Genomic DNA, 26,375 nt, shown 5'->3' on the forward strand with positions numbered 1-26,375 from the left:
ACAGAATCTCCAACTCAGGTCAGATTCGGGGACGGTTGGCCTCCATCTGGCACTAGCCAGGTTCAGAAAGGCCCTCCCCGCACCCCTTTTTTCTTGCAACAACCTGGAGTTTATTTTACAGTGCAATGGAGCCTCTGGCCTGAGGACTGCACTTCCAGAGGCCGTGACAAAGCCCTGCTGTACCTTACCCCATGTAAGCCAGGCAGCCAGGCAGCCCCTCCTCAGAGAGGCTGGCAGGCTGACCTTGCAGGAACAGTATCAAGGTTCCTCACACCTTCGGTTTCCAGTACCCAGCCACCACCGCAGCTGGACCCTGGAGCACTCAACACTCTCCCTACAACTCCCCTTGAGACAAACACGTGGTCATGCTCGTGGGCAGAGGTCCTAGGGGACTGTTCCAGGCAGGCCTCCCCCTTTGCTGGCTGCATGCTTCAAAGCTTAATGGCATTGCCGGGAGACGGGATGAGCAGCCCTATGCATCCCTGTAGCTCCTGGTTACTGAGCACACCCTGAGTGGCAAACTATGTGTCAGGCATCTTATGCAACACCTTACTTCATCATCACAGCACCCCGAGAAACAAGGACCATCAGGGTTTTACACATAGGGAAACTGAGGCAGAGTGGCTAGGGTTGTACAGCTAGGGGTTGGGGGCTACGATTCACAAATGGCTCAGAAAATGAGAAGCAGCTCAATTAAGCAAAGGGCTTCGCGGTCCAGGCCTGAGCTCTGGGCAGAGCGGGCATGCGCAGTCCAGATTCAGCTCTGCGGGTTCACAGTTCCTGGGACTAGGTGCTATTCCTTCTAGACTTAGTGGGGGAATGGAAAGGCCCTTTTAGTGCAGAGGCTGGCTCAGCAGATGGATTCTCAGACTACCCCAATACCCACCAGCCATGCGGCATCCCTGGCTTAGGGGCCCCTAGATCCAGAGAGCACCTCACTGCATGATTTTGAAATAAAATGAATGTGAGACACTTCCATCTCTGAGGAAAGGCTTGCCTTCAGTCCTCCACACACATCCCCCCAAATAAGCAGCTATACTTCCAAAAAAGGAAAAAACACAAAGCAAGGCTGTCAATCTCAGGCCTCAGACAAATGGAGTGAAGTTGGGACTGACTCTCTCTCTCTCTCTCTCTCTCTCTCTCTCTCTCTCTCTCTCTCTCTCTCAGCCCTAGTCCCCCCCCTCCCAAAGTCACCTACTGTACTCAACTGTACTCAGCCTGTCACAAGCTTTGAGATGCAAATTGCACCGAGCGGAAGGAAGGCAGCTTGAAGAACAAAGGACGACTGAGGAAAGATGGGGGAAAAAAAATGGATTTGGAAAGGCTCTCTGAATTCCCTGGGAGAAGCGGGGAGGATGGGGTGGGTGGGTGGGCTGTCTAAATGGGACGTAGTTCGGAGCTGATTTTAGGGGATAGTGGGGGAGGCAACCAAGACCTAGAATAGAGAGAAGGTTTGGGGCAGCATGAAGGCTGATCTCACTGCGGTCCGCGGCAGCAGGCTGGGCATCTCAGCATGCTATGAGCCTTGGAGCCACCCAGCTCAATGCTATTTAGACTTGTCTCCCTAGGTCAGCAGGCAGTCTGTAAGGGAAGGTGGGGCCTGTGCCTCAGGTCAGTCCAAGGTGCCAGGTGGGAACCCATTCGCAGCTGGTCTTTTGCCACTGCACAAACTAGGCAGGTCTTCACCACCAAGGCAGCTAGACTGTGAACTCCAGGTGGATAAGGACTTGGCCTTCTTTACTCTCATCCCTGGTGTAGGAGCTGGTCTTTTGTTTGTCTTTGTCAAGGTCTTACTAATATAGAGTTGGCTGGCCGGAGCTCACTTTGTAGACCAGGCTGGCGTCAGACTCACAGAAATCTGCCTGCCTTCCTTCTGAATGCTGGAATTAAAGGCAGGTGACACCATGCTTGGGCAGAAGCTGTGACTGAAATACAGTGGGTGCTAAGTAAGCATCTGTTTGAATGGATCTTAGATGGAGGGGTGGATGGGTGGGTGGGTGGATGGATGATGGATGGATGGATGGGTGGACGGGTGGATGGATGGATGGATGGATGGATGGATGGATGGGTGGATGGATGGATGGGTGGGTGGATGGACGGATGGATGGGTGGATGGATGGATGGGTGGGTGGATGGACGGATGGATGGGTGGATGGATGGATGGGTGGGTGGATGGACGGATGGATAGGTGGATGGATGGGTGGATGGATGGATGGATGAGTGGGTGGATGGATGGATGGGTGGGTAGATGGATGGGTGGATGGATGGATGGATGGATGGATGGATGGGTGGATGGATGGGTGGATGGATGGGTGGATGAGTGGGTGGATGGATGGGTGGATGGATGGGTGGATGGATGGGTGGATGGGTGGGTGGATAGGTGAATAAGTGGATGGTGGGTGGGTGCTTAGGTGGATGAGTGCATAGGTGGATGGTATAACCATATGGTGAATGCTCTAGCTGGGGAGACATAGATTGCCCGTACTGGGCATTGGGCTGACAAAGGTCTCACAGGGCTGGCATTTGAGATGAGTCTTAAGAGGGAGAAGCCACCGTCGTCTACTGTATAGCACCTACTTGCAACACTGGTGAGGACATGTTTGAGTAAGATGGGGTTAGCGAGTACCAGTGTAAGGGCTGCAATGCATTCTATAGCTCACGTGTCCAACGTTATCATTTGTGGATAGGAAAACCAGGGCACAGGGAGGTTAAGTGATGCTGGAGGTCACATAGCACCTGAGTGGCATGAACTGCTCCCCAGCTCCAGAGCTCTGCTCTTCTCAGCCTGCCTGATGGACTGTGCTTCCTCCGGAAATCAAAGAAAAGGCAAGAGGCGGCCATGGAGCCAGGCTCAGTGTGCTGTGTCTGTAATCTCAGCACTTGGGAGATAGAGGCAGGAGCATCAGTTTACATAGTCTAAGCTGTCTTAGGCTAGTGAGACCCAGGCCATAGGTCGTGGGGTGCATTTCCATGATACCCAGCTTCTCAGCAGGGTGGATCTGTGGCATGATGGATAGGAGGCAGTGAGGCTGTGGGGCTGGCCCCACCCAGAGACAAATAAGAGCTGAGAATATGTCAGCCAGAAGCTTCAGTGTATGGAGGTTGCTCATCCCACGGGATAGAGAGTGATGCCTGGGGTCAGATGCATGGCCCGTGCTAATGCCCACCGACCAGATACACCTATGGGATACCCACAGGGCCTTTGGAAGACCAGACTTGGTGGCACGTTGATCCAAGAGTCCAAGCATGGTGCTGAGGACCTAGTCCTTGCTCTGTGGCTGAAGGAATGAAGTCAATGTGTCTGGCTTCCTTTCCAGGACCCCTTATCTGTCTCTCCTTGTCAATCGGCACTGATGCTTCATTCCCTGACCTGGTCCCCTGGCCTCTGGTGGGTGCTGCCTAGAGTAACAGTGACATTTATATTCAATAAGGCAACATCTGAACCTCATAGTGCAGGGAGGAACCTGCACACATGCACTATAAACAGCTCAGGAGGAATACGAGACTCAGTGGCTTTGCATATTTGGAAATCTCCGATTTACAGAGAGACAATAATGAGGAAACTGAAGGAGAGAATCCCCCAGACAGGGTTTCTCTGTGTAGCCTTGGGTGTCTTAGAATTCACTCTGTTGACTAGGCTGACCTTGAACTCACAGAGATCTGGCTGCCTCTGCCTCCCAGAGTGCTGGGATTCACCAGGCAGGACAGAGACTTAGAAGCAAGACAAACACCTGAAGAAAAGAGGTAAGGAGAAAGACTCAGAGACAAAGGTGAGGACCTGCCTAGAGGGACAGAAGTAAATTTTGGAATGGGTGACTGACCGCCTCTGTTCTGGTATAGACTATGCAAACCGGAGATGTAATGAAAAAGTGCATCCAGATGTGGGGGCCAGGGTCCTCTGGCTTTCCCAGCTGCTGGCTCTCGGGATAGATGGGGCAGTTTAAAGACTCAATTCTTGTTCCTGCTCAGCGGCTCTGTAGAGCCAGGCAGCATGGGCCTGCAAAAGTGCTCCTTTCTCACCCTCTGCGAGGTGACCGGGAGAGCTGGGGGTTTGAATTTGGGCTGTGCTATTTGTGTGCTGTGCAGCCTGGAGGGGTCGATTTCTTTTGTGCCTCTGTCTCTCTCTTCCTCTGTAAAATGGGGAAACAACTGCATTTTCACAGCCTATCACGACCTCAAAAAGTGCAGGTGACTACTGTACAATTCTTCCTTCCTGCCAGCTGCCACTTGGTGGCTGGAAGGGACCTGTGCTTCCATTCCTGGTCCTCTTGGGGGTTTGTTTCAGTCCTGGGGAGTGCAGCAAAAGATGGGTGGGGCACTGGGTGCCTGGTTAATGAGGAGCTGGGCACAGTGCCTGGGTTCTGCACTATTCATAAGGCCCCACCAGCTGTGCCAGGCAATCAGGGTGCTGACAGCTTGCCCATCTGCAGCTTCACATTCCTGCTCCTGAGAGGTGGGAGCTGGGAGCTGCATGTTAACTAGGAAAGCATCAGGCACTGGCCACCACAGCAGAGGCTGAGAGAGAGCCCAGGAAGACTGGGCTCTTCCCCCAGGCCCATCCAGAGCCAAATGACCCGCCCATCAGCATGACAGTCCTTCCAGGCATGGGTGCAGGGCTGGCTTTGGTCAGCGCCTGCCCTGGCCCGGAAGCTGACCTCAGATCCAGCTCCTGTTGTCTCTGCAGCCTCAGTTCTCCCACATGGAAGACGGGAGTGACCTCCCTGAGTTCTGAGAGGATGAACTAAGACTGGGTTCGTGCCTGTCTTTGCAGCTCTCTGCAGTTTCTGTGGACAGGGCCTACCTTCCCTGGAGAACAGTACTGTGAGAGGGTCTCCTGTAGCCCAGGCTGGTCTCAAAGTTGCCATACAGCAAAAGATGACCTTGAACTTCTCCATCTCCCAAGTGCTAGAATTAGAGACACGCAGCCAGGCATGGTGGCACATGCCTTTAATCCCAGCACTCAAAAGGCAGAGGTACGCAGATCTCTGTGAGTTCAAGGCCAGCCTGGTCTACAAAGCAAGTCCACAACAGCCAAGGCTACACAGAGAAACCCTGTCTCAAAAAACAAAAACAAAAACAATTTAGAGACCGACACTACCAGGGGGATGGGCCAGGGCTTCTTGCATGCTAGGCAAACACTCTCCCAGCTAAGTTGTATTCTTTGCTTTTCATTTTTCCCCCTACACAATGCTTTTTTTCTACCCAGAATGCTTTGAATGTTCATTATAAAACAACAATGGAGTAAAGAAATTTCAAAAGGTAGAGCCAATCACTACTAATGTCCTTTTGTTTGTTTGTTTTTTTTCTAGATACATAAGTGGTATGTATTGTTTGTTTTTATTTTTGTTTTTCTGAAACAGTTTCCTCTGTATAGCCCTAGCTGTCCTGGAACTCACTCTGTAGACCAGGCTGGCCTCGAACTCTCAGCGATCCACCAGCCTCTGCCTCCCAGGTGCTGGGATTAAAGGCATGCACCACCATGCCTGGCTGTTTGGTTGATTTTTTTTTAAGACAGGCTTTCTCTGTGTAACACAGCCCTGGCTGTCCTGGACTCATTTTTAGACCAGCCTAGAACTCACAGAGATCCGCCTACCTCTGCTTCCTGAGTGATGGGATTAAAGGCATACGCCACCATGCCTGGCCTTGGTGTTTGTTTTGTTTTGTTTTTTTTTTGTTTTGTTTTGGTTTTTCGAGACAGAGTTTCTCTGTATAGCCCTGGCTGTCCTGGACTACTTTTGTAGGCCAGGTTGGCCTCAAACTCACAGCAATCTGCCTGCCTCTGCCTCCCGAAGTTGGGATTAAAGGCGTTGGCCACCACCACCCAGTGGCCTTGGTGTTTTTAATAGGACTAAGCATGCATTTTTTTTCCTTTCAAAATAGCACAGATAGTTTTTTTTCACTAGTGCCCTTCTGCACGGGTGATTTCCAAAATGAGATTGGGGGTCCTTTGGGGTCTTCAAGACCTTTCCAGGGACCAACTGGATATCTTAGTGGTCAGTGCATTTGCTACCAAACCTGAGTTTGATTTCTGGGCCCACATGTGTCAGGAGAGAACCAAGTGTGGTAGGTTGTCCCTTGACCCTCACATGGATGCCATGGCACTGGCAGGCCCCTCCCACACATAAACAAAGTGTAAATAAAAACCAAGAACTTCTCAAGGAGTTTATGAGAGCAAAACCACTCAAACTCCACATCCCTGTTTGTCCGATCTCTCACGAGTATATGGTTCTGTTTTTGCAACTTCTCACGCGATACTGCCACAGGCTGAATGCAGCAGCAGATGCGAGGGCCCAGCTGTCTTCTGTCAAGCCAGAGGAATAGTAAGAGGGACTTTGAAAAGTAGAAAACAACGCCATTCTTCCCATTCACTTTTTCCCCCCAATGCTGGGAACCTACCAGGAGCCTTCTACATGCTAGGCATGCCAAGCCCTCATTAACTTTTTTGGCTTTAGAAAATACTAGATCTCATTAAAATAGTATTTTTCATAAAAAATATGATTTTAGGAGTATTATTTTAGTCCATTGGCACATATCTTAAAGATTTTATTTTTATTTATTTTATTTTATTTTAAAAATATTTTAAAATTAATTTTAATTTATGTGCGTTGGTGTGAGGGTGTCAGATCTTGGAGTTACAGACAGTTGTGAGTTGCCATGTGAGTGCTGGGAATTGAACCCCAGACCTTTGGAAGAGCAGACAGTGCTCTTAACCACTGAGCCAACTCTCCAGCCCAAAGATTTTATTTTTAAAGTCAGGGTCTCATCTAGCCCAGGATAGCCTCAAACTCACAACGTAGCAGGGAATAACCGTGAACTTCTGATTCCCCAGCCTCCTGAGAACTGGGATTGCAAGCCTGTGCCATGAGCCACCACACTTGGTCTACGCAGCACTGGGTACTGAGGGAGACCAAGGCCTCATGCACACTAGGCAAGCACCCTACTTACTGAGCTACAGCCCCAGTCCAAGATGATTTCATGTCTGTGATGAACACACTAAGTGATGATAGATATAGTCCATGCAAAGGAAAGCCCTTTAGAATTCTTCATTGTCCAGAAGTGCGGAAAGTAACCTGGAGACAATGCTGAACAGGGCCATGTCTGGAAGAGCACAGACCCCAGGAGAAGGGAGCGGTGCTCCCTCCATAATAGGCCAGCAGGGTACATGCGAATTTTCACTATTATATCATGCCTCTGTACCAGGATACCCACCCCATGTGAGTGGGACTCCAGGAATGTGAACAGAGGAAGTTGAATGTGTGTGTGTGTGTGTGTGTGTGTGTGTGTGTGTGTGTGTGTACGTGCATGCATGTGTATGTGTCTGTGCATACGTATCACTGTTTCCAGGGAGGGCAGAGTACAGAATTTAGAAGCTTTTAAGCAACTTGTGTGATCTGAATAAGAATGGCGCCCAAAGGCTCATATATTTGAATGCTTAATCCTCAGGGACTGGAACTCTTTGATAGGATTAGGAGGATTAGAAAGCGTGGCCTCGTTAAAGTAGGTGTGGCCTCATTAAAGCAGGCGTGGCCTTGTTGGAGGAAGAATGAGGATGGGTTTTGAGGGTTCAAAAGCCCAAGCCAGGTCCACTTCTCTCTCTCAGCCACTTCTCCAGCACCATGCCTGCCTGCTAACCATGCTCCCAGCTGCCATGCTCCCTGTCCTCATGGTAATGGACTAAATCTCTGAAACTGTAAGCCAGCCCCAATGAAATGCTTTCTTTTATAAGAGCTGCCTTGATCCTCACGTCTCTTCCTAGCAATAGAACAGTGACTAAGACACAACTTGACAGAGAAGATTTGTTTTTAAAACTTATGAAAATAACAACAACAACAATAACAACAACAATAATAATAAACCTGGAGGTTAAAAATTATGTAAACAAGCTGGGCATGGTGGCACACACCTTTAATCCCAGTACTCAGGAGGCAGATCAATGTGAATTCAAGGTCTGCCTGGTCCACATAAAGAGTTCTAGTCCAGCCAGAGCTATATATAATGAAACCCTGTTGCAAGCAAAAAAAAAAAAAAAAAAAATTTTAAAAGCTGCGACCATTTGAGTGTATGCATCTTTTAGGGACGGGGTCCCTCAGTGTAGCTCAGGCAGGCCTCAGATGTGATCTTCCTGCCTCAGCCTCCTGAGCACTGGGATTCTACATGTGTGTTACCATGTCTGACATCTGATTGATTGATTGATCGATCGATTGATTGATTGATTGACTGATTGAAGACAGGGCCTTGCTATGGTCCTGCTGGCCTGGAACTTGGTACGTAGCCCAAAGGCTACTGGGGACAACTCTGCTTTCTCAGTTGGGGATCACGGGCTTGTGGCCCCCACACCCATGCTAATCTGTAAATACACCCGGGCTAGCCCAGTTCAACAGATCCCGAGATGGGAAGCTGGCTATAGACTGTGTGAACAGGCGTCTCCTGGTTGCCTCACTCACGTTATCTCACCAAAGGGCCTGCACGCCTGCTCTCACGTATTCCACAAGCCTCTGCGCTCTCTGTTAAATATTGTGCCCTCTGTAAATTCCTTATGCAGGCCTTTTGTCCACTTTCCTTTTGTATTGATTTTCTTTTCTGTAACTTTCTATGTTCCAAAACACAACCTTCCATTTGTTCTGTACTGAAAATATTCTGCTCCAGCATGCGGTTTTTCTTTTAACTTTGTTTAGGCGCCTCATTGTGGTGCGGGAACTTAGCTGTTTAAAAATACATTCTATTGTAGCAGTCGTTTCCCTGATGGTTTGGGGAGATGCTTTGACATATCAAGCCTTTCCACACGGCAGGCTTTTAAAAAGTTCTCCTGGTGCCGGTGAAATGGCTCAGCGGATAAAGGTGCTTGCTGTTAACTTTTGGTGACATGATTCAGTTCCTGGGACCCATATGGTAGAGGGAAGGAACTGGATTCTCAAAGCCATCTTTTGACCCACACATGCACCACGGCACAAACTCTGCCACACACACATACCAATAACACATCATACATATATACACATATAAACACCACACATGCACACACACATACACGCCACACATGCATACACACATACACACCACACACACATACATACCCCACACAAACACACATATATACACTGCACACACCACACATATACATACACACCACACACCACACACACACACACACCACACATACACATACATACACACAAAGTAGTAAATATAAATTTAAAATTAATATTAAAAAACCTTTTAAAATGTTTTCCTTTCCCTGCCTGACATACTCGAGACGATTCTTTTTCTGGTCCCTCCCATCCTTTCTTTGATAAAAATCTCACATATGCACCTGCTTCAACTCCCAAGTTCTGGGATTATAGAAATCTCTCGCCTGCCAGTCTCTCTCCTCCCCATTTCCCCAGCCCCGCCCTGATTTACACATTTATATCTTGATTCCATCTAGAACTCAGGCTGCGCAGGAAGGCACCAAGGGTTGACTCTTGTGAGTTACCAACTAGAACATGGCACGATGCCGGCAATGGGCTTATCTCACCCACCCCAGGAGTCCACAGACCTGCACAGCTGCTTGGGGCTCAGCTAGCCCCCGAGGCAGAGACCTGAGGCGATTTGGTTTGGAAAGGGAAGTCAGCTGCATTTCAGAGGCCCATAAACAAAGCTGACAGCTTAGCCAAGGAAATAGCAATCCATCTCCACTGTGTGGCTCGGGAGCGGCACCTCTGCAGGGCTGCTCCTGGGCCGTGCTCATGTCTGTTCATATGTGAGGCCCAGGTGGCTAATGCAGAACTGTAGACACACACACATACAAACACACACACACACACACACACACACACACACACACACAGACACACACACACACACACACACACACACACGTAAGGCCATCTGGCTGGCAAGAAGGGAAGTCCGCCCCAGCAGCCTTTAAGTCCCCACTCCCTCTTTAGACCTTTCTGAGACCTAGCTCTGTCCTCAGGGCCACTGTGGTTGGCCCTATGGTGAGAAAGAGGATCTGCCTTATGCAGTCCCTAAAGCTGTGCTCCCTCGGTGGGACGAAAGCCTGGAGATTGCCCCCACCACCAGCTGATTGCATTTCTAAAACTACGGTTTCTTTTTTTGAGCACCTCCTCCCTGGAGCTGGGATGAGTCAGGCCAGGATTAACCCAGGCATAAACAAGTGAAACCGACAGCAAGCACTTTGCCCGAGGCGCGTGACCTCCCACGGGCCTCCAGGGACTGTGCCTGAATGGCCACAGCGACCAAATCGACAAAATCGCAGCAGTAAGCTTTGTGGGTTTAACCTGCGGCAAAGCCTGCAGTCAGGAAGTGGGCACCAGGGCCTGGCAGATGGTGGGCAACGTCCCAGCAGAGGGCGGATCCCTAAGTGCACAGGTCCCAAAGCACTACTCATAGCCGTCTCTCTCTGCTTTCTGCCAGCTCTATACTACAGTTGTTTATGGACTCTCAGAATGGCAGAGGCCCGAGCTGACCCTGAGGCAGGTGTGATCCGGTCCTCCAGGCAGGGACCTACCTAGATGGACAGAAAAGAGATCCCCAGCCTCCCAGGTTCCAGCCTTGTTCTCCATCAGAGTCTCAGGGAAACCAGGGCCACTTACCTGCTCCAGGGGGATGACGAGGAAGGAGCCACCTCCTGCGCTCTCAGTGACTATGGCCAGGAAGCGGGCGTTGACTGCGCAGAAGTGGTTGTCATGCACATTCTTGGTGATGGGGATCCCGTCAAAGCAGTGCTCCCGGTTGGCCACCTTCCCGTACACGTTCCGAAACTTGGAACTGCGGTACTGCGGTCGCCAGGACATCTGTAAGGGACCAGCAGAAGAGAGCAGGGTTAGGCTGATCACTGCTTCATGAAGGAGCTGACCAGGACACACTGGGGAGTCAGCGATGCAGGAAGCAAGCGATCCCTCGGGCCCACCCACCTTCATGCAGGGATGAGAGGTGATGGAGCCACCAAGAACATGGAGCCTATAATGCGCTCGCTGCCTGCCTAGATAGGGGGGCTCTCTGACACAGAGCCTGGCATAAAGAAGTTCACATCAATTCCTGTGTATGGCCCATGTGCCCCACAATCTTCTAGAAAGAGCCTAGGGTCCCCTCACCGCCGGTGATAATGACACGTGATACAGCAAGCCAACCACGCACGTGGTGGTGTCCTGACTGTCCAAACTCACTTCACTCAGCCCTGGAGGTTAAGGACGCTGGGTGTCTACAATGACTGAGACCAATGCCAGCGGCACGGGCCGGGGCTATGCCTCATGCTCGAGGAAGTAAGCCAGCACATTTCATCATCTCTTCCTCTGATTCTTTCTAGACTTTCTCCCCCATGAGCAAGCCCTCAACGACCCCCTTGGTTCTACAGTTCATCATTGCTACCATCACCACCATCACTGTCCTCCTCGGGCAAAGAGAGGTTAAACGACTGGTACAAGGCCACACGACTGAAGATGCTCTAGGGGAAGGCACTGAGTGTTGGTCCTTTTGAGTCTGGGATGAAGTCCTCAAGGTGTGTGACCCAAAGATCATCTATATCAGAATCACTGATGGTGAGGAGGTCTCTGAGTTCCTGTGTCATCTCTCGAAGATGCGGTTCCTGGGCCCCAGTCCGGCCTTAGGGAGTCCAGTGCAGTATTTTAGGAGTGTGCTCCAACACTCAGCAAGCTAACCCAGTTTCCTTACCTGCCCCCAAACGACACAGAAGCACCCTGAAGTTTTAGAGTCCCCATTCTAGAGAGTAGGGTAGGCTCTCCTCAGCCGACCTGCCCTCTGTCCACAGTCTAGGCTCCGACCCATCAGCAGGTTCTACATTCGATGCTTATGGAGGATGAGTGGGGGACCCATGGCATCCTTCTGTGGGATGATGTCTCTTTCAGGGAAGCCTTACCACTGCAGTAGAGAGCCTAGGCAGGGCCATGCATAGCAGGTACTCTGCAATGGCTCGGTGCAAGGACCACATGCCTGGCTCATAGCGTCTGCACTTAAGCTTAGCCAAAATGTCAAGAGAAATCTTTTTCTTTTCTTTTCTTTCTTTCTTTCTTTCTTTTCTTTTTTCTTTTTTTTTTTTTTTTGAGACAGGGTCTCAATGTGTAGTTTTGGCTGGCCTGGAAGTCACTATGTAGAATAGGCTAGCCTTGAATTTACAGATATCTGCCAGCCTCTGCCTCCTGTGTGCTGGGCTTAAAAGTGTGTGCCATGGCGCCTGACTAGAAGATGAAAATTTTAATTTCAGCACTGGTATGTTTATTTAATTTACATTAGAAAAATAACACATATTCCAGACCCTTGATGCCTAAGATACAATTGCGAATGAGTAGTAATGAGGAAAAAAAAAAAAAAGGGAGGGGGAGGAGGAAGAGGAGGAAGAGGAAGAGGAATATCAATTAAAAATATATGATGTGAAAAATATAGCACGGGTCTGTCACCTGCTTAGAGAGGCATCTGAGCGGGCAATTATAGGGATCATGTGTCCCTGCCGGGCAGAACATTCTAGATCCCACAGTTCCATGGCGAAGGTGCTGTGCTTGCTCATTCCAGCTTCTGTTGATGCCATTCTGGTTGGCCATGCCCCCTTTTCTTTTTCCCCCTGCCCAGCCACAGCTCAACCTTAGGGCCAGCCTCAGAGCCGACCTCAGACCTCTTCCTGTTCCTGGTGTATCCTTTAGCCCATTAGGGCTGAGCTCCAGCCAGTTCCTGGCCTCCCCTGCAGCCAGGAAGCCTCTTCAAGTCCCTGGCCTGCCCTCCCACATCCTCAAGGGAGCCCAACCCAGTGGAAGGCAAATAGCTTAGACAACCTCCCAGCACCAGTGCCTCCAGTGGCTGGGTCCTGGGACCACACTGGGAGGCCTCTTGGGGGCATCAGGGGAAGGGTGGCAAGCCTGGACTGGAATCTACACAGACCTGCATTCAAGTCCTATCCTTCCGGGGAGTGGCTGTGTGACTTGGGGCAAACATCTGGATGTCTCTTTGGCCCCTCAATCTGCTCTTATGGAAGGGAGGCTAGTCTCCCCTCACCTCCAAGGACATAGGCAGAGTGAGCCACAAGCTGCCCAGCTCATGCCCAGCACAAGGCATGCTGACCTCAGGCTCTCCTGAGCCTCCCATACCTACATTTACCCCAGATACTCCTGGGGAGCCCTCAGATACACTCTCAGCTGACATCACCACCACCGTTTACGCCTCCCCACTTCCTCTTTCTTTTTTCCTCTACTCTCTCCCACTCTCCTTTCCCTCTCTCTGTTGCCCCAGCTCCCAGCTCTCAGGTACAGTGATAGATAAAGAAGCCCATGTGCCTGATGACTCTTGATTGCATTCTAGAACATGTAGCCCAGGTTGGTCTCAAATTTGATATGTAGCTCAGGATAACCTGGAACTCTTTATCCTCTTGCCTATGACTCCCGAGCGCTGGGAGAGCCTCCAGGGTAAGTGGTCCTTCCTCTTGAAGGATCAGAATCTCTCAGAGTCTCCAGGCCAAGATACAGCAAGGCTTCATGGTTTTGGTCATGCAGACTTAGGTAGGGGAACCTTCCAAATGAAGGACGTGCGGTATGTGCATGCTAGGCAGGGGACATCTGTGCTGCCCAGGGGATAGAGGGGATGATGTCATCTCTCTGTGGCCCTACGGTGCTTCATTGGACCCTACACTTTGGTCCCTGTAGCCAATTGGCCTTCAAACTGCTGCCTCAAAGACCAAGAGCTTGGCTCCTTGTCACTTGGCAGTGGAAAAAAGGGGGCCTTATAAGGTGTCTCTGGGGAACTTGGTGACAGGACTTGGCTGCTCCTTCTCCTCCTCAGGAGATGACCTTTCTGGGTTACCACTAAGTGGGGGAAGAAGACTTGCTGATGGGAGCTGTGACGTCTCTGTTGGAGAGAGGAAGCATACCTCAGCACCCCAAATAATTCCAACTCCTTAGCACTGTCAATCACAGGTAGGGAAGTAGGTGGTGTGTGTGTGTGTGTGTGTGTGTGTGTGTGTGTGTGTGTTGAGTCACATCTCCTCCTAAGCCTTAGAAACCCTTCAAGGGGCCTCACCAGCTGAAGGCTTTGAAATTGGAGCAGCAACTTTCTGATTGAATTTCGTGTTGCTGAGAAAATAAAAGGGGCTTTGTGTGGTAACGCTGTGGTAACGCTTGGTGCCCTCTGCTTGGGCACTCACTGCCTTGCGGAAAGCATCTGAGTGGGTAAGGAAGGGGGGCATCCTCACGATCCTTGGCCAACAGTTCCTGGACCAGAGCCACGGCTCTCTCAACTCACAAGGGACGCAAACTTGTCCAAGGTGACTGTGTTGTGTTCCACATGGTCTTTCAGCTCACAGTGCTACTCAGAGAGAGTGACTCTAGGTATGGCGGGCTAGCCTGCTGCTCCTTTTGAAGGACAGAAGTGAAAGCACATTGAGCCTGGGGCTGGCAGCAGAGAGAGAAGATGCAGCTAAGGGAAGAGGGTGGAGGATAGAGGGGAGGGGAACGCAAACGGGAACTGACTTTGTGTCTTTGTGCTTGCATCTTTGTATGAGTGCTTTATGGATGTGTGGAGGCCGGAGGTAAACCTCTGGAATCATTCCTCAGGAGCCACCCAACGTTGCCTTTTAATGTGTGTGTGTGTATATATATTCCATTTTTTGTGTATATGTGTGTGTATATGCATGCATGAGTGTCTCAGTGTGTGCATGTGTATATGTGTGTGTGTCTGTGTGTGATTTTACCATGGAGACCCAAAGTAAAAATCATCCTCCACAGTCTTTCACCTTATTCGACGAAGCAGGGTCTCTAAATCAAACAGAGAGGTCACCAATTTGCCTAGCCAGTTGCTCTGAGGATTCCCTGTTTCTGCCTTTCAAGTCTAGAATTACAGGAGGCAAGCCCTAAATCCACCTGGTATTAATATGGGTACTGGGAACCTAAACTCTGGTCCTCACACATCCCCATTGATGGCGACACCATCCCCTAAGCAGGTGGTCCCGAGCTGTGTAAGAAAACTAGCTAAGCGAGAGCCTGAGTGAGCCAGAGAGGCACATCTTCCTTCTGCTGTGCTCTGGTGGGAAGTGAATTCCTCTTTCGGAGGTAATGCTGGGTGGAATAGCAAGTAGGCTCCTGCCCTTTCTTCCTCAGAGATGGACTGTATGTAACCCATTCGCTGAAGCAAGCCCTTTTCTCTTCTAAGCTGCTTTTGGTCACAGTGCTTGTCCCAGCAACAGAATGAAAGGAGAGCACTGCTTTCCCAAGAACTGGTGTTCACTTATGCATGGCAGGGTGGGACTGTTAGAGCAGTTCACTCCCAGCTTGGACAGGCAGCTGGGAGCCTGCAGCAATGCAACTGCTCCCAGAGCAGGGTTTACTGCAGGAAGGCGTGGCTACTTTAGCCTCTGCAAGGGGGGCAACAGAGAAGCCATCCTAGTCCAGAGACATTCTGATCACACCAAGATGAGTGAAAAGCCACCTCTGGCTGACTGCCATTGCCAAGCAAGAAGAAAAAGAGGCTGAAAGCATGTGCCTTGATTTCTAGCACTTTGGACCAGCGTCTCACAGTTTAGAATGCTGTGTGAGTTGGAGGAGGTGTGAGGGCACAGGAGACTCTGGGACTTCCTGGTGGGGGTCTGGAGGGAAAGAGGACACTTTGGAACAGCTGGCGGAGGCTTACGTCAGTGGTTCCCAACATTCCCAATGCTGTGACCCTTTAATACAAATTCTCATGGCGACCCCCCCCAACCATAAGATTATTTTCATTGTTACTTCATAATTGTATTTTTTCTATGCTTATGAATTGTAATGTAAATATTTGTGTTTTCTGGTGGTCCCAAAGGGATCAAGACCCACTGGTTGAGAATTACTTGGCTTAGATGAACCAAGATGTCTAGGGGGTACAACCAGGGAAGCCTAGCACACACCCTTTGGCATATACCTCGGATGAATGTGGAGGTCTAAGAGCCACAGGCCACTAGGAAGATGTTGTGTGAGGGGACAGGGCAGTGACATTAGAGGCTATGAGGAACTAACCTGGATCTGGGCAAGGTGGTCATTGAGATTAGGACCCATTGAGGCTAGCAAAGCCCCTGTTGAGAAAGAGATCTTGCTAACAGAACCAGGAGGAAAATGAAACCGGAGTTAGTCAACTGCAGATGCCAAAAGAACGCTCAAGATAGGACAAACTGGTTACGTCAGTGGTCTTCTGCCAGGACATGTTAAGGGTGGTACAGAGCCTGAGACTGTCTCTGCCCTGCCCTTTGCAGACATCCAAGCAGAAGCCACATCACCCCAAAAAGGCTGGACCCTTCACATGGAAATGTGGACTCAGGCTGGCTCCACTAACGACATGTGTATTGATCCTGGTCACCTGCAGGAGGAGCTCATCTGTATCTGTATAAAGGAGTTGGGATGGATTGATCATATGGGACATGAAGACTGCGCACTGCTTAAAGGGACAGTGTGAATGGTGTCCCTGGAGTCATAAAGAAGGGGCCTCAGATCCAGGAGGGCAGGACAGGGCCATCATTGTTACCTCAGAGGTTCAGCTGAGCCAACAAGACTACCAGGAAGTTCTGAGTACTTGCTGGCTCTGCAGCAGAGGCCCTGCTCTCAGGGACAGGAGGGCTGGCCAGCAGCCACTTCAACTACTCTTGACTGGAGGTGGGCACAGTGTGTTTCTAGCAAACTTCAGAGGCACTGAGGGATGACCACTGCAATGCCAGCCGTTCCCAGCCACTCCAGCAGCCTGCCCACATTGGACTAGCAGAGGCAGCTTATTCCTGGAAACTCCAGTGAGGCCTCTGCCTCCCAAGGGTGCTGGAACCTTGTCTGGTTGATGGTTTGTAAATTGGCCTCACCCCTGCAATGCATCTGGCCTGCAACCTGTCTGGCATACCGTATGCGCCATGAGGTCTGGCTAAGCTCTGGGGTTGATAGAACTTAACTCCTTTATAGAACTGTCCATTGGCCTGTCAGCATCCAGGCTGTGCAGAGATGTTAAAGTCAGGCATAGCAGCTCCAACCCCAGAACTGCCTTACAGACCTTGTACTCTTTCATTAACTTTTGGGGCTATGGTCTCATCTGTGAAAATGGGGTACATGGGGCCCAAGAAGATGATTCAGTCAGTACAGTGCTTGCCAGACAAGCATGAGGATCTATGCTCAATCTTTAGAACCAATGTAAAAAAACATCTGGGTATGGTGGTATGTGCTTCTAATTCCAGTGCTATGGAGGTGGAGACAGGTGGATTTATGGGGTATAGAGGCCAGCCTAGTTGGTGAACCCCAAGTTCTAGTGAGAAAGCTTGTCTCAAATAACAAGGCAGACAGCTCCTGAGGAGTAATTCCTGAGTGCACCTGCATACACATGCAAGCATACACTTATGCACACATGCAGGTATACACATATACACCTGCACACACACCTACATACCCACACCTGCACACACACATCTGCATACCTACAGTTATACACACCTGCACATATACCTATATACACACACCCGAACACACACATGCACACATACACACAAACACCTGTATAGACATGCACATGAGCACATACCTGCATACACACATATTTGTGCACACATGTGTACACACCTGCATACACATGAACACACACACAGAGGAAGTCTGTTGGGGTAGGAGTGCTTCTGGGAAAGATCTTCTTTTATTAGCAAAAGAAAGGAGGCAGACAAGAAAAGTCTTTTCTGAGTACACTATCTAAGGCACTGCTTCCTGTCTTTGTTTGCATTTGACTGGAGCTGGGGCAGCTGTGGTGAGGCCAAGATGTAACAAATATGGACCAAAAAGCAAGCACAAGGATAAGGCAGACCAAAGGAATTTAAAACAAAAAGAAAAGAAAAGAAAAGAAAAGAAAAGCCAAGCAGGTGTTTCCCCTGCTGGTGGCACAGGAAACCCAGGGCCTCTCCAGGATCACGTTCCTCCCACCCCAGAAGAGGCCCTTGGAGTGGTGACGCAACAGCTTGTGCCTGGCACACACATTACATAGCACAGAGGTCAGAAGCATGGTGGCTGAGGAAAAACAATAGGTCACCTTCCCCTTGCTACTCCTTTCCCCACAGGGCCTCCCCAGGGAACCCTGTCCACGCCAAGCCTTAGGAGGCCATTCCTCTCTCCTCTTCGCCCTGCCGGTGCTCTCTAACTACGGAAGCCTGGAGGAGGAAAGGCCAAGGTTGAACACAGGCTGGTGACTGACATGCCTGCCCACGGGCACCTCTAACCCTCATGGGGCTGTGGCTCTGGCAGTGGCTCCTCCAGGCTCTCTGGGTTCTGGCCCTTTTCCTTACGGATGTGTCTGACCTTCTGACATTGCTATGAGAGGCTGCCACTTAACAAAGTTCCAGAAAGAAAAATAAAATCATAAAACATCTCGTGACATTTTAGGTAACTCTGGGGTTTGTGTTGGCTTGCATTCATAGCTGCTCTGGGCCTCAGGAGATCCGTGAGCTGCAGGTTAGGCACACCCTCGAGACGCAAGGCCACCACAGATGTGTGCCTCCAACGTCTTTCCTCAGTGCCACTTCTGCTGTGCCCTCTCTGCAGTTCTGTCTCCACATTCCATAGGAAAACAGGGTCTCCCTGGATGCAACAACCTCCAGGCAAGACTGGGGAAGGATGGAGAGATGGGGGTCCCAAGAGTGGAGAAGTGCAACCCTTGGCAGTGGACACAGAGGGCAGGAGAGACACCCTTGTGTGCCACTCGCCAGCTGTTGGCATAGAAGCACTAGCTTTGCTGTTCTTGGTGGGTGCTTGGCAGGGAGGGCCCTGGGTGTGTGATTCTCACGCTAGTAGGTGTTATTACAAACGCTTATAGAACACTACAACGTTTCACAGAAAATGAAACCTACGTCTCTATTTCTCCCTCCTCTAGCTTTGACCATACAGGTGGTCTGTGGGAGTGACAAAGCCTTCGCCCTCCTCAGAAGCTTCTTCCAGGGCAGGTGAGATGACTCAACAGGCAAGAGCCTGCCGCCAAGCATGATGACCCAAGTTCAACCTCTGGTTTGGGGTTTTTGTATTGTATTGTCTCATTTTTTATTTATTTACTTTGTTTCTTAAGATTGTTGGGAGATTGAGCCTTTTGGCGTTTGACCTAGCCAACATGGAACAATGTAATCTATGTGGGAGTCAGACAAACCACATTTCTGGCTAGATGGTGTTGTTCGGGTGAAAGCTGGTTTTGGGAAAATAAGCTACGGCTTATCCATGTTTTAACATGGCTGAGCAGTGCAGACCTGAGTTGCCGATCCCCACCAGCTCCGGGATGAGCCCCAGGCACACTCCACTGAGCTAGGTGAGCAGAGCCACGAACCACAAGCCGAACAATTTCATTACTGGGTTACCCTGGTGAAGCCTGAACTGTGACGACAGCACAGGTGAGCCTTGGCAGGTGTGGGAGGGAGGAGAGCTGACCACAGGGCCGGAGGGCATCCCCGAGGGCGGGGGGGGGGGGGGACGGGACATTTTCTATCCTAAGAATGATGGGTTTCATAGCTTTGTGCACTTGAGACAAGTGTAGCATGGGGTCCTGAGTGGATGGGGAACCCTTAATGGAATGGCTCTGACTTCATGTAAGTCACATCTTAATAAACCTGACTTTAAAAAAACTACCTGGGGGCCAGCCGGTGGTGGCACACACCTATATAATCCCAGCACTTGGAGAGGCAGAGGCAGGAGGATCCCTGTGAGTTCGAAGCCAGCCTGGTCTACCAAGTGAGTCCAGGACAGTCAATACTACACAGAGAAACCCTGTCTCGAAAAAACCAAACTAAAAACCAAACCAAACCAAACCAACAAACAAACAAAAAAACTACCTGGAGGCTGGCCAGTAGTGGTGCACGCCTTTAGTCCCAGTACTTGGGAGACAAAGGTTGGCGGATCTCTGAGTTTAAGGCCAGCCTGCTCTACAGAGTGAGTTCCTGGAGAGCCAAGGCTATGCAGAGAAACCCTGTCTTAAAAAAAAAAAAAAAAGAAAAGAAATGAAATGAAACAAGAAATTAAAAAAACTATCTGGTTCTGCATGTAGATAGTGGAAAAGGACTGGCCTAGTTCGTGCAAAGCCCTGGGTTTAAGGCTCGGAACTGCATGGGCTCACACATGCCCACTTCCCATGTGGCACTCATCTTGACCAGTGCCACAAGGCAGCAGAAGCCTGAGGCAGCTGGTGAGGCATGCTGCAGCCACAGTCAGGACGCAGAGAGACATAAGTGCTGGTGCTCAGCTTCATTTCTCCTTCTTATGTGGTCCAGGATCCTACTGCATCCGTGTGGCACACACAGTTAGGGTGGAACACTCAAACACTCAGTTAGCCTAGAACCACCCCCTCACAGGTGTGCCCAGAGGCTTTTCTCCTGGGTGTTTCTAGACCCTCTTAAGTTGACAATAGTAACTATGGCACGGGGCCTTCTGGGACCTGGGATTCAGCATGCAGTGCCCTCTAGTCAGCCTGCCCACTGCCATTCCCAGGAGACCAGGCTGGACACTGCGATGAAGCTCCCAGCAGGGTTTCTGGACAGACTGGAAGGCTTCCCTGGGCTTTTTCTTAGAACCTACCCCACTGGCCCGAGCTGCCTCCTGGTCCTCTTGACTGGCCTCAGTTCACATGGTGGATGGGTGGGTGGGTGGGAGAGGTGATCTCATCCGTTGCTGTCCCCTAGGATGGGTTGGGTGGGGTGAGGAGTAGATAGAGGTCACACATGTCAAGTTTTCTCACATGTGCCCACTGCCAGGATTCCTGTATGGCCTCTGGGTGGGGGAGGGGTGGCGAGAAATACACAAAACCCAGGGCTGGTAGCAGGCCTGGCTTCTGCTTAGCTGACCTAGCAAGTCTAGGTGTCCTGAACACAGGGAGGGGCATAAAAGAGCAGGCTGCTGCTTCACGGTGGTGTCCTAAGCAAGCACCCTTCTGAGATTGCTTCTCTATCTGAAAATCAGAGTGTGAAAGCCAGATGTGGCGACACATTCCTACAGTCCCAGATGTGGGGAACATAAGGAAGGAGAAACGTGAGTGTGAGGTCAGCCTACCTACCCAGTAAGACTCCACAAACTAGATTAATAACTTAAAGTAAAGTAGGGGAGCCGAGGAGGTGTTGGTGACGCAGCTGGTAAGGTACTTGCTGTGTTCAAATATGTGAGTTGGGATGCCCAGAGCCTGTGTGCAAACCAGGTCTGGCAGCATGCCGATGAAACTCCTCTAGGCAGAGCGTAGGCCTGCCTTTCCCTCTGCGGTACCCTGGAATTTGGACAGGCGCTGCCCACGGAGATGCTTCCAACATGTCCATGAGTGAGTGTAGGCTGTCTCTCCTGACACTCCCTGGGCTGAGCTCCGTTAGTCTCCGATGGAGTTGATGGTGTCCAGTGGTAGGAAGGGCTGAGTTGGGAAAAGGTGAATGCCTCATCATTGAGGACATTAAGGAAATGGGGGGGGGGCGGAGCTAAGGAGAAGGCTCAGGGAGGAAAGTGTGCAAGCACGAGGAACTGATTCCCAGCACCCGAGTAAAAATCTAGGTGTGGTGGTACATGCTGTAATCCCTGTGCTGGGGAGTGGAGACAGGGGGATGTGTCTGTCAGCCCACTGGTCAGCCAGCCCAGACCTGGTAAGTTTCAGGTTCCACAGGAAACCTTGCTTCAAAAAATGAGTGGAGGGTCACTGAGGAAGGCACCCAACATGAAGATGTATAAAATACACACACACACACACACACACACACACACACACACACACACACACACACACACACGAAGGTGTGTGGCCGTGGTGGCGCACCTCTTTAATCTCAGCACTTGTGAGACAGAGACAGGCGGATATCCATGAATTTGAGGCCAGCCTGGGCTACAGAGCAAGTTCCAGGACAGCCAGAGCAGTTACACTACACAGAGAAATTCTGTCTCAAAAAACAAAAAACAAACAAAAAAGATGTATAAACATGCACACGTGATGTATAACACACATAAGAAAAAGAAAAAAGAAAAAAGAGACATTGAGACACCTTTGGTGAAGTTGTTAGGGCTGGAACTCTTTTTTAAAATTAATTTATTTATCTTTATTTTATGTGCATTGGTGTTTTGCCTGCATGTTTGTCTGTGTGAGAGTGGCAGCACTCAGTGTTGTAACTCTAAGACAGTTGTAACTGCCATGTGGGTGCTAGAGAATTGAACCTGGGTCCTCTGGAAGAGCAGTCAGTGCTCTTAACTGCTGAGCCATCTCTCCAGACCCAGAGCTGAGGACTTTTAACAACAGGTTCTTGTTGAAGTGGCAGGATAGCAAGAGACCTTTTTGACGCACAGTGAATGACAGGCTCAACCCACTTTACGTCCCAGCCACTGGCACACCTGGCCCAGCAGTTCACACTCAAGTGAAGGTCACCTTTACGCATCCTGTGTCCCGTCCTCTATCCAGAAAGAACGGCATCTGAGTGCATCTCCATACACACTCCACACTGTCCCTACAGCCACCCAGTGGCCATCACTGTCATCATTAATCTCCTGAGTACTTGAGGTCAGCCAGGCTTTGGCTTCTGTCCTCTGTCATCTCATGTCATTCTTGCTTGTAAGAGGATAGGACCAGTGTCCCCATGTAAAGATTCAAATGTAAGACACACAAGCAGGGAGATCTCTAAACTCAGGCTGTAGAGTGAGGTTGAGGGGAAGCCCTGCTTCACCCCCATGGCTTAAAGCAACCGGCAAGACTCACAAACGTGTGATTTGTCCTTTACCCCTACAGGACAGTTGGTCATCCATCCAATGAGGGATAGAATGGAGTTAGAATTTCTCAAATGCCATTGTGTAAATGGAATAGCTATCAACACTCGACATTACTATCAACCATTCAAATAACGTTTTGTTTGGACACTGGTGTGTGTGTGTGTGTGTGTGTCTGTGTGTCTGTGTATGTGTGTGTGTGTCTGTGTGTCTGTCTGTCTGTGTGTCTGTCTGTCAGTCTGTCTGTGTGTCTGTGTGTCTGTCTGTCTGTCTTTGTGTATATAGGCCAGAGGCCAACTTCCAATATCTTTCTCAGTCGCTATTCACCTTGAGATAAGGTCTCTCACCGGAGCTCACTGTGTACCTGGGCTGCCTGGCCATTGATCCCTAGAGATTCCCTCGTCTCCATCTCCCCAGTGCTGGGTTCACAAAGGAATGCCACCACATCCAGATTTTCCCCTTGGGATCTGGGTCTTGAATCTCGCTTGCATGGTAAACACTCTGCTCTCTGAGCTATCTTCCCAGCCCCCACATGCCCAAGTCATGTTTATTTCAGCATCTTTGTTTGTTTTTATGCAAATGATCGGATGTGCTGGGAAAGTGCTCTGCACTGTAGCCCCAGCTCTTAGATCTTTCTTTAAATTGTCTTGCTCTGAAACTCAAGCATCTGCCTGAGCCTCCTTCTACGCAAGTTTAGACTTGATATCACTGATAGAGATTAAATAAATATGGGGTAATTAAATCAAAGCATATTCATGGGCCTCTGAATCCATCTCACTGGGCATCGGTGGTCTCTGGTCATTCCTCAAGAAGCAAGGAAATGGAAGACCCTTCAAGAGAAGGACCACAGACGGGTGGTGGTGGCGCACGCCTTTAATCCCAGCACTTGGGAGGCAAGTGGATAGCTGTGAGTTCAAGGCCAGCCTGGTCTACAAAGTTAGTCCAGGACAGCCAAGGCTACACAGAGAAACCCTGTCTTTAAAAAAGAAGAAGAAGAAGAAGAAGAAGAAGAAGAAGAAGAAGAAGAAGAAGAAGAAGAAGAAGAAGAAGAAGAAGAAGAAGAAGAAGAAGTAGAAGAAGGACCACATCTGTGTAATCACCAGAAGTCCACCATCCTTCCAGGCATTTCTCTGGGGGTGTGGGTGTGGGGTGCCTATTACTTCCATGTGGTTTAGAAAAAGCCTACTCCCTTTTGTTGTTGTTGTTGTTGCAGGGTTGTAGTTGAGACAGGGTTTCTCTGTGTAGTCCTGGCTGTTCTGGAACTCACTCTGTAGGCCTTGAACTCAGAGACCCACCTGCCTCCGCCTCCCAGGTGCCGGACTTATATAAAGTCAGCTTGTAAGACACTGTACTGAAATGACATATTACAGATTAAATCAAGGCCACAGGATGGTGAGGGTAGAGAACTGAGGCAAAGCAGAATGAGCCCATAAAGGGATTATAGCTCTCAGTTGCTCCCTGGAACAGCATCACAGATCGGGCTCTGAGCTTCCCAGCAGTCAAAGTGAAAAGGGAAACCTGAATTGCTTTCCTTTTACTCCCATTAGCACGTGACATAGGAACAATGACCCCACTTATGCCCTAAAACAATGGTTCTCAACTGGTAGGTTGTGACCCCCTTCTGGGGGGTAACATATAAGATACCCTGCATTTCAGATACTTACATTATGATTTATAACAGTAGTAAAATTACAGTTACGAAATAGTAATGAAATAATTTATGGTTGGGGTCACCACAACATGAGGAGCTGTATTAATGGGTCACGGCACGGGGAAAGTTGAGAACCACTGCAAAGTAAAGATGGCTGACGGTCTCTGAGGCTGTTGCCCTGGTAGGAAGATGATAAAGGCCCTGATCTCCAGACAGGGACCCTCCCTTCGCTGACCCCATCTTCTGTATATATCTCATGTCCCCTCAAAGAAAACTTTAATCAAGCTATTTCTCTTTCTCAAAAAACAAAACAAAACAAAAACAAAAACCAAAAAAAAAAAAAAAATCAGAAAAACCAAACAATGTCCTCCTCTTATCAAGAGAGTGACATTGAAAATCCACAGCATGTATTCCAACTTTTCTTTGAACTAACCCCAAAATGGCTGGATTCAAATTCTGCTCTACCACCCCTGGGCAGGACACACAAGTCTTCTGAGTCTTCACATCTTTATTCCATATCACGAAGATGCAAAGAGGCCTCATGGCCGACCGAGCCTCAGTCCGTGTGTGTGTGTGTGTGTGTGTGTGTGTGTGTGTGTGTGTGTGTGTGCGCGCGCGTGCGTTAGGAGCGTCCATGTGCACCTCCGCCTCTCCCTGCACGTCCAGCTCCTCCTCGTTGGCTTCTGCAGCCTGTGTTCCTGTTCCTGTCTGGCCGCAGCCTCCCTCTCTGCTTACTGAATTCCCAGCACACTTCTGGACCAGGTTCAAGTGCCACTTGAACTGGGATCGCCTCTGATTTCTCAATCAAAACAGGCCATTCCTTGCTCCCTTTTCCCAGAGTATAGAATTAAACACAAGGCAGTCCACCAATGCAGGAAATACTGGCTGTTCTCTCATACTGGAGGCCAGCTCCCTGCTAGCAGCTTATCCAATCAGAAACATGCCTTTTGGCCAGTTTTTTTTAAAGCGCATTAAAATTTTTTTAATTACAATTTTATTTATTTTATGTGAACACACATACCAAACCCAGATAGTCAGGCTTAGCAGCCAGTGTCTTTATCTGATGAGCCATCCTGACAGGCCAGTAGGGTTATTTTGTTTTTTGTTTTAATTTTTGTGTTTTTGTTTTAGTGATGCAGAGTAGAAGCATAGCAAATACTAGTGCGCACAACACAGCTTTTGGCTTATTTTTTGTATATATAACATACATTACGTCTTCCCTTCTTCCTTCCTTTTACTTTATTGTATTTTATTCTGTGTGTAGGTGGTGCTGTGGTTGAGCCCACAGCCAGGACCCTGTTAGTAACGGCTGTACCAACTGAACTCCACTCCCGGTCCACAAAGTAATTCTCTTACTGGGACAGTTTACAAGTCTGAACGGTACAACACTCATCCTGGGCTCCTAGAAGGTGAGGACTCGCAGAGACACATGTCGGCTGTTCAGTCAATACTTCTCCAAGTGAGCTGGAGACTTTGGTAATCCTGAGGAAGCCATTTGAGAGCGCGTTGCAGGCATGCCTGCTCCGGGATCAACCCTGCGTTCTGTCACAGCTGCTAAGGCCCCTCCAGACACAGTTGGGGTGGCAAGCCTTCCATGGGGACTTGAGATTGAGGCTACTGGACGTGAGTAAGACAATGTGCCTTAGTCCCTGCTTGCCTAAGACAGAACGTGAGGAACCCACTTTCATCGCTTAGAAAGTGGGAGTCACCAGGACAGCACAGTGGGGGAACACAGCGAGAAAAAGGCCTGCCTGGCACAGCTCTCCTTGCTGAGCTGCTAATGTAAATCCGCACTCACACGCTCTCCTGGTGGACACTTGTGCTCACGTCACGTTATAGGTGGGAATACAGAGGCCCGACGTGGAACTGAGGCCCAGGACAGACTGAGCAGTGAGCTGAGGCAGCTGTAAGTCTCTCGAGGGACTAGAGAGCAAATTAGATCGTAAATGGAGCAGGGCCAGGAAAGCAGGTCAGGTCCCTCTGAGAAGCAGACAGGAGTCAGCGGCTAGCTCCAGGGTCTGCCCGCATGAAGGGAAGGACAGTGG

At 49.7% G+C, this 26,375-nt stretch overlaps 1 protein-coding gene across 1 annotated transcript in view; it reads right to left on the reverse strand.

The window, feature by feature from the left end:
* CORO2B (coronin 2B) overlaps positions 1–26,375 on the reverse strand; it is a 104,473-nt gene that overhangs the window by 46,943 nt on the left and 31,155 nt on the right. The window contains exon 2 of the mRNA XM_084781168.1: positions 10,596–10,796. Coding sequence (XP_084637294.1) covers positions 10,596–10,796 — 201 coding nt within the window. The remainder of the gene's footprint in view (positions 1–10,595; positions 10,797–26,375) is intronic.

Source organism: Acomys minous (genome assembly GCF_964271855.1).
Source record: "Acomys minous genome assembly, chromosome: 5".
Classification (NCBI taxonomy): Eukaryota; Metazoa; Chordata; class Mammalia; order Rodentia; family Muridae; genus Acomys; species Acomys minous.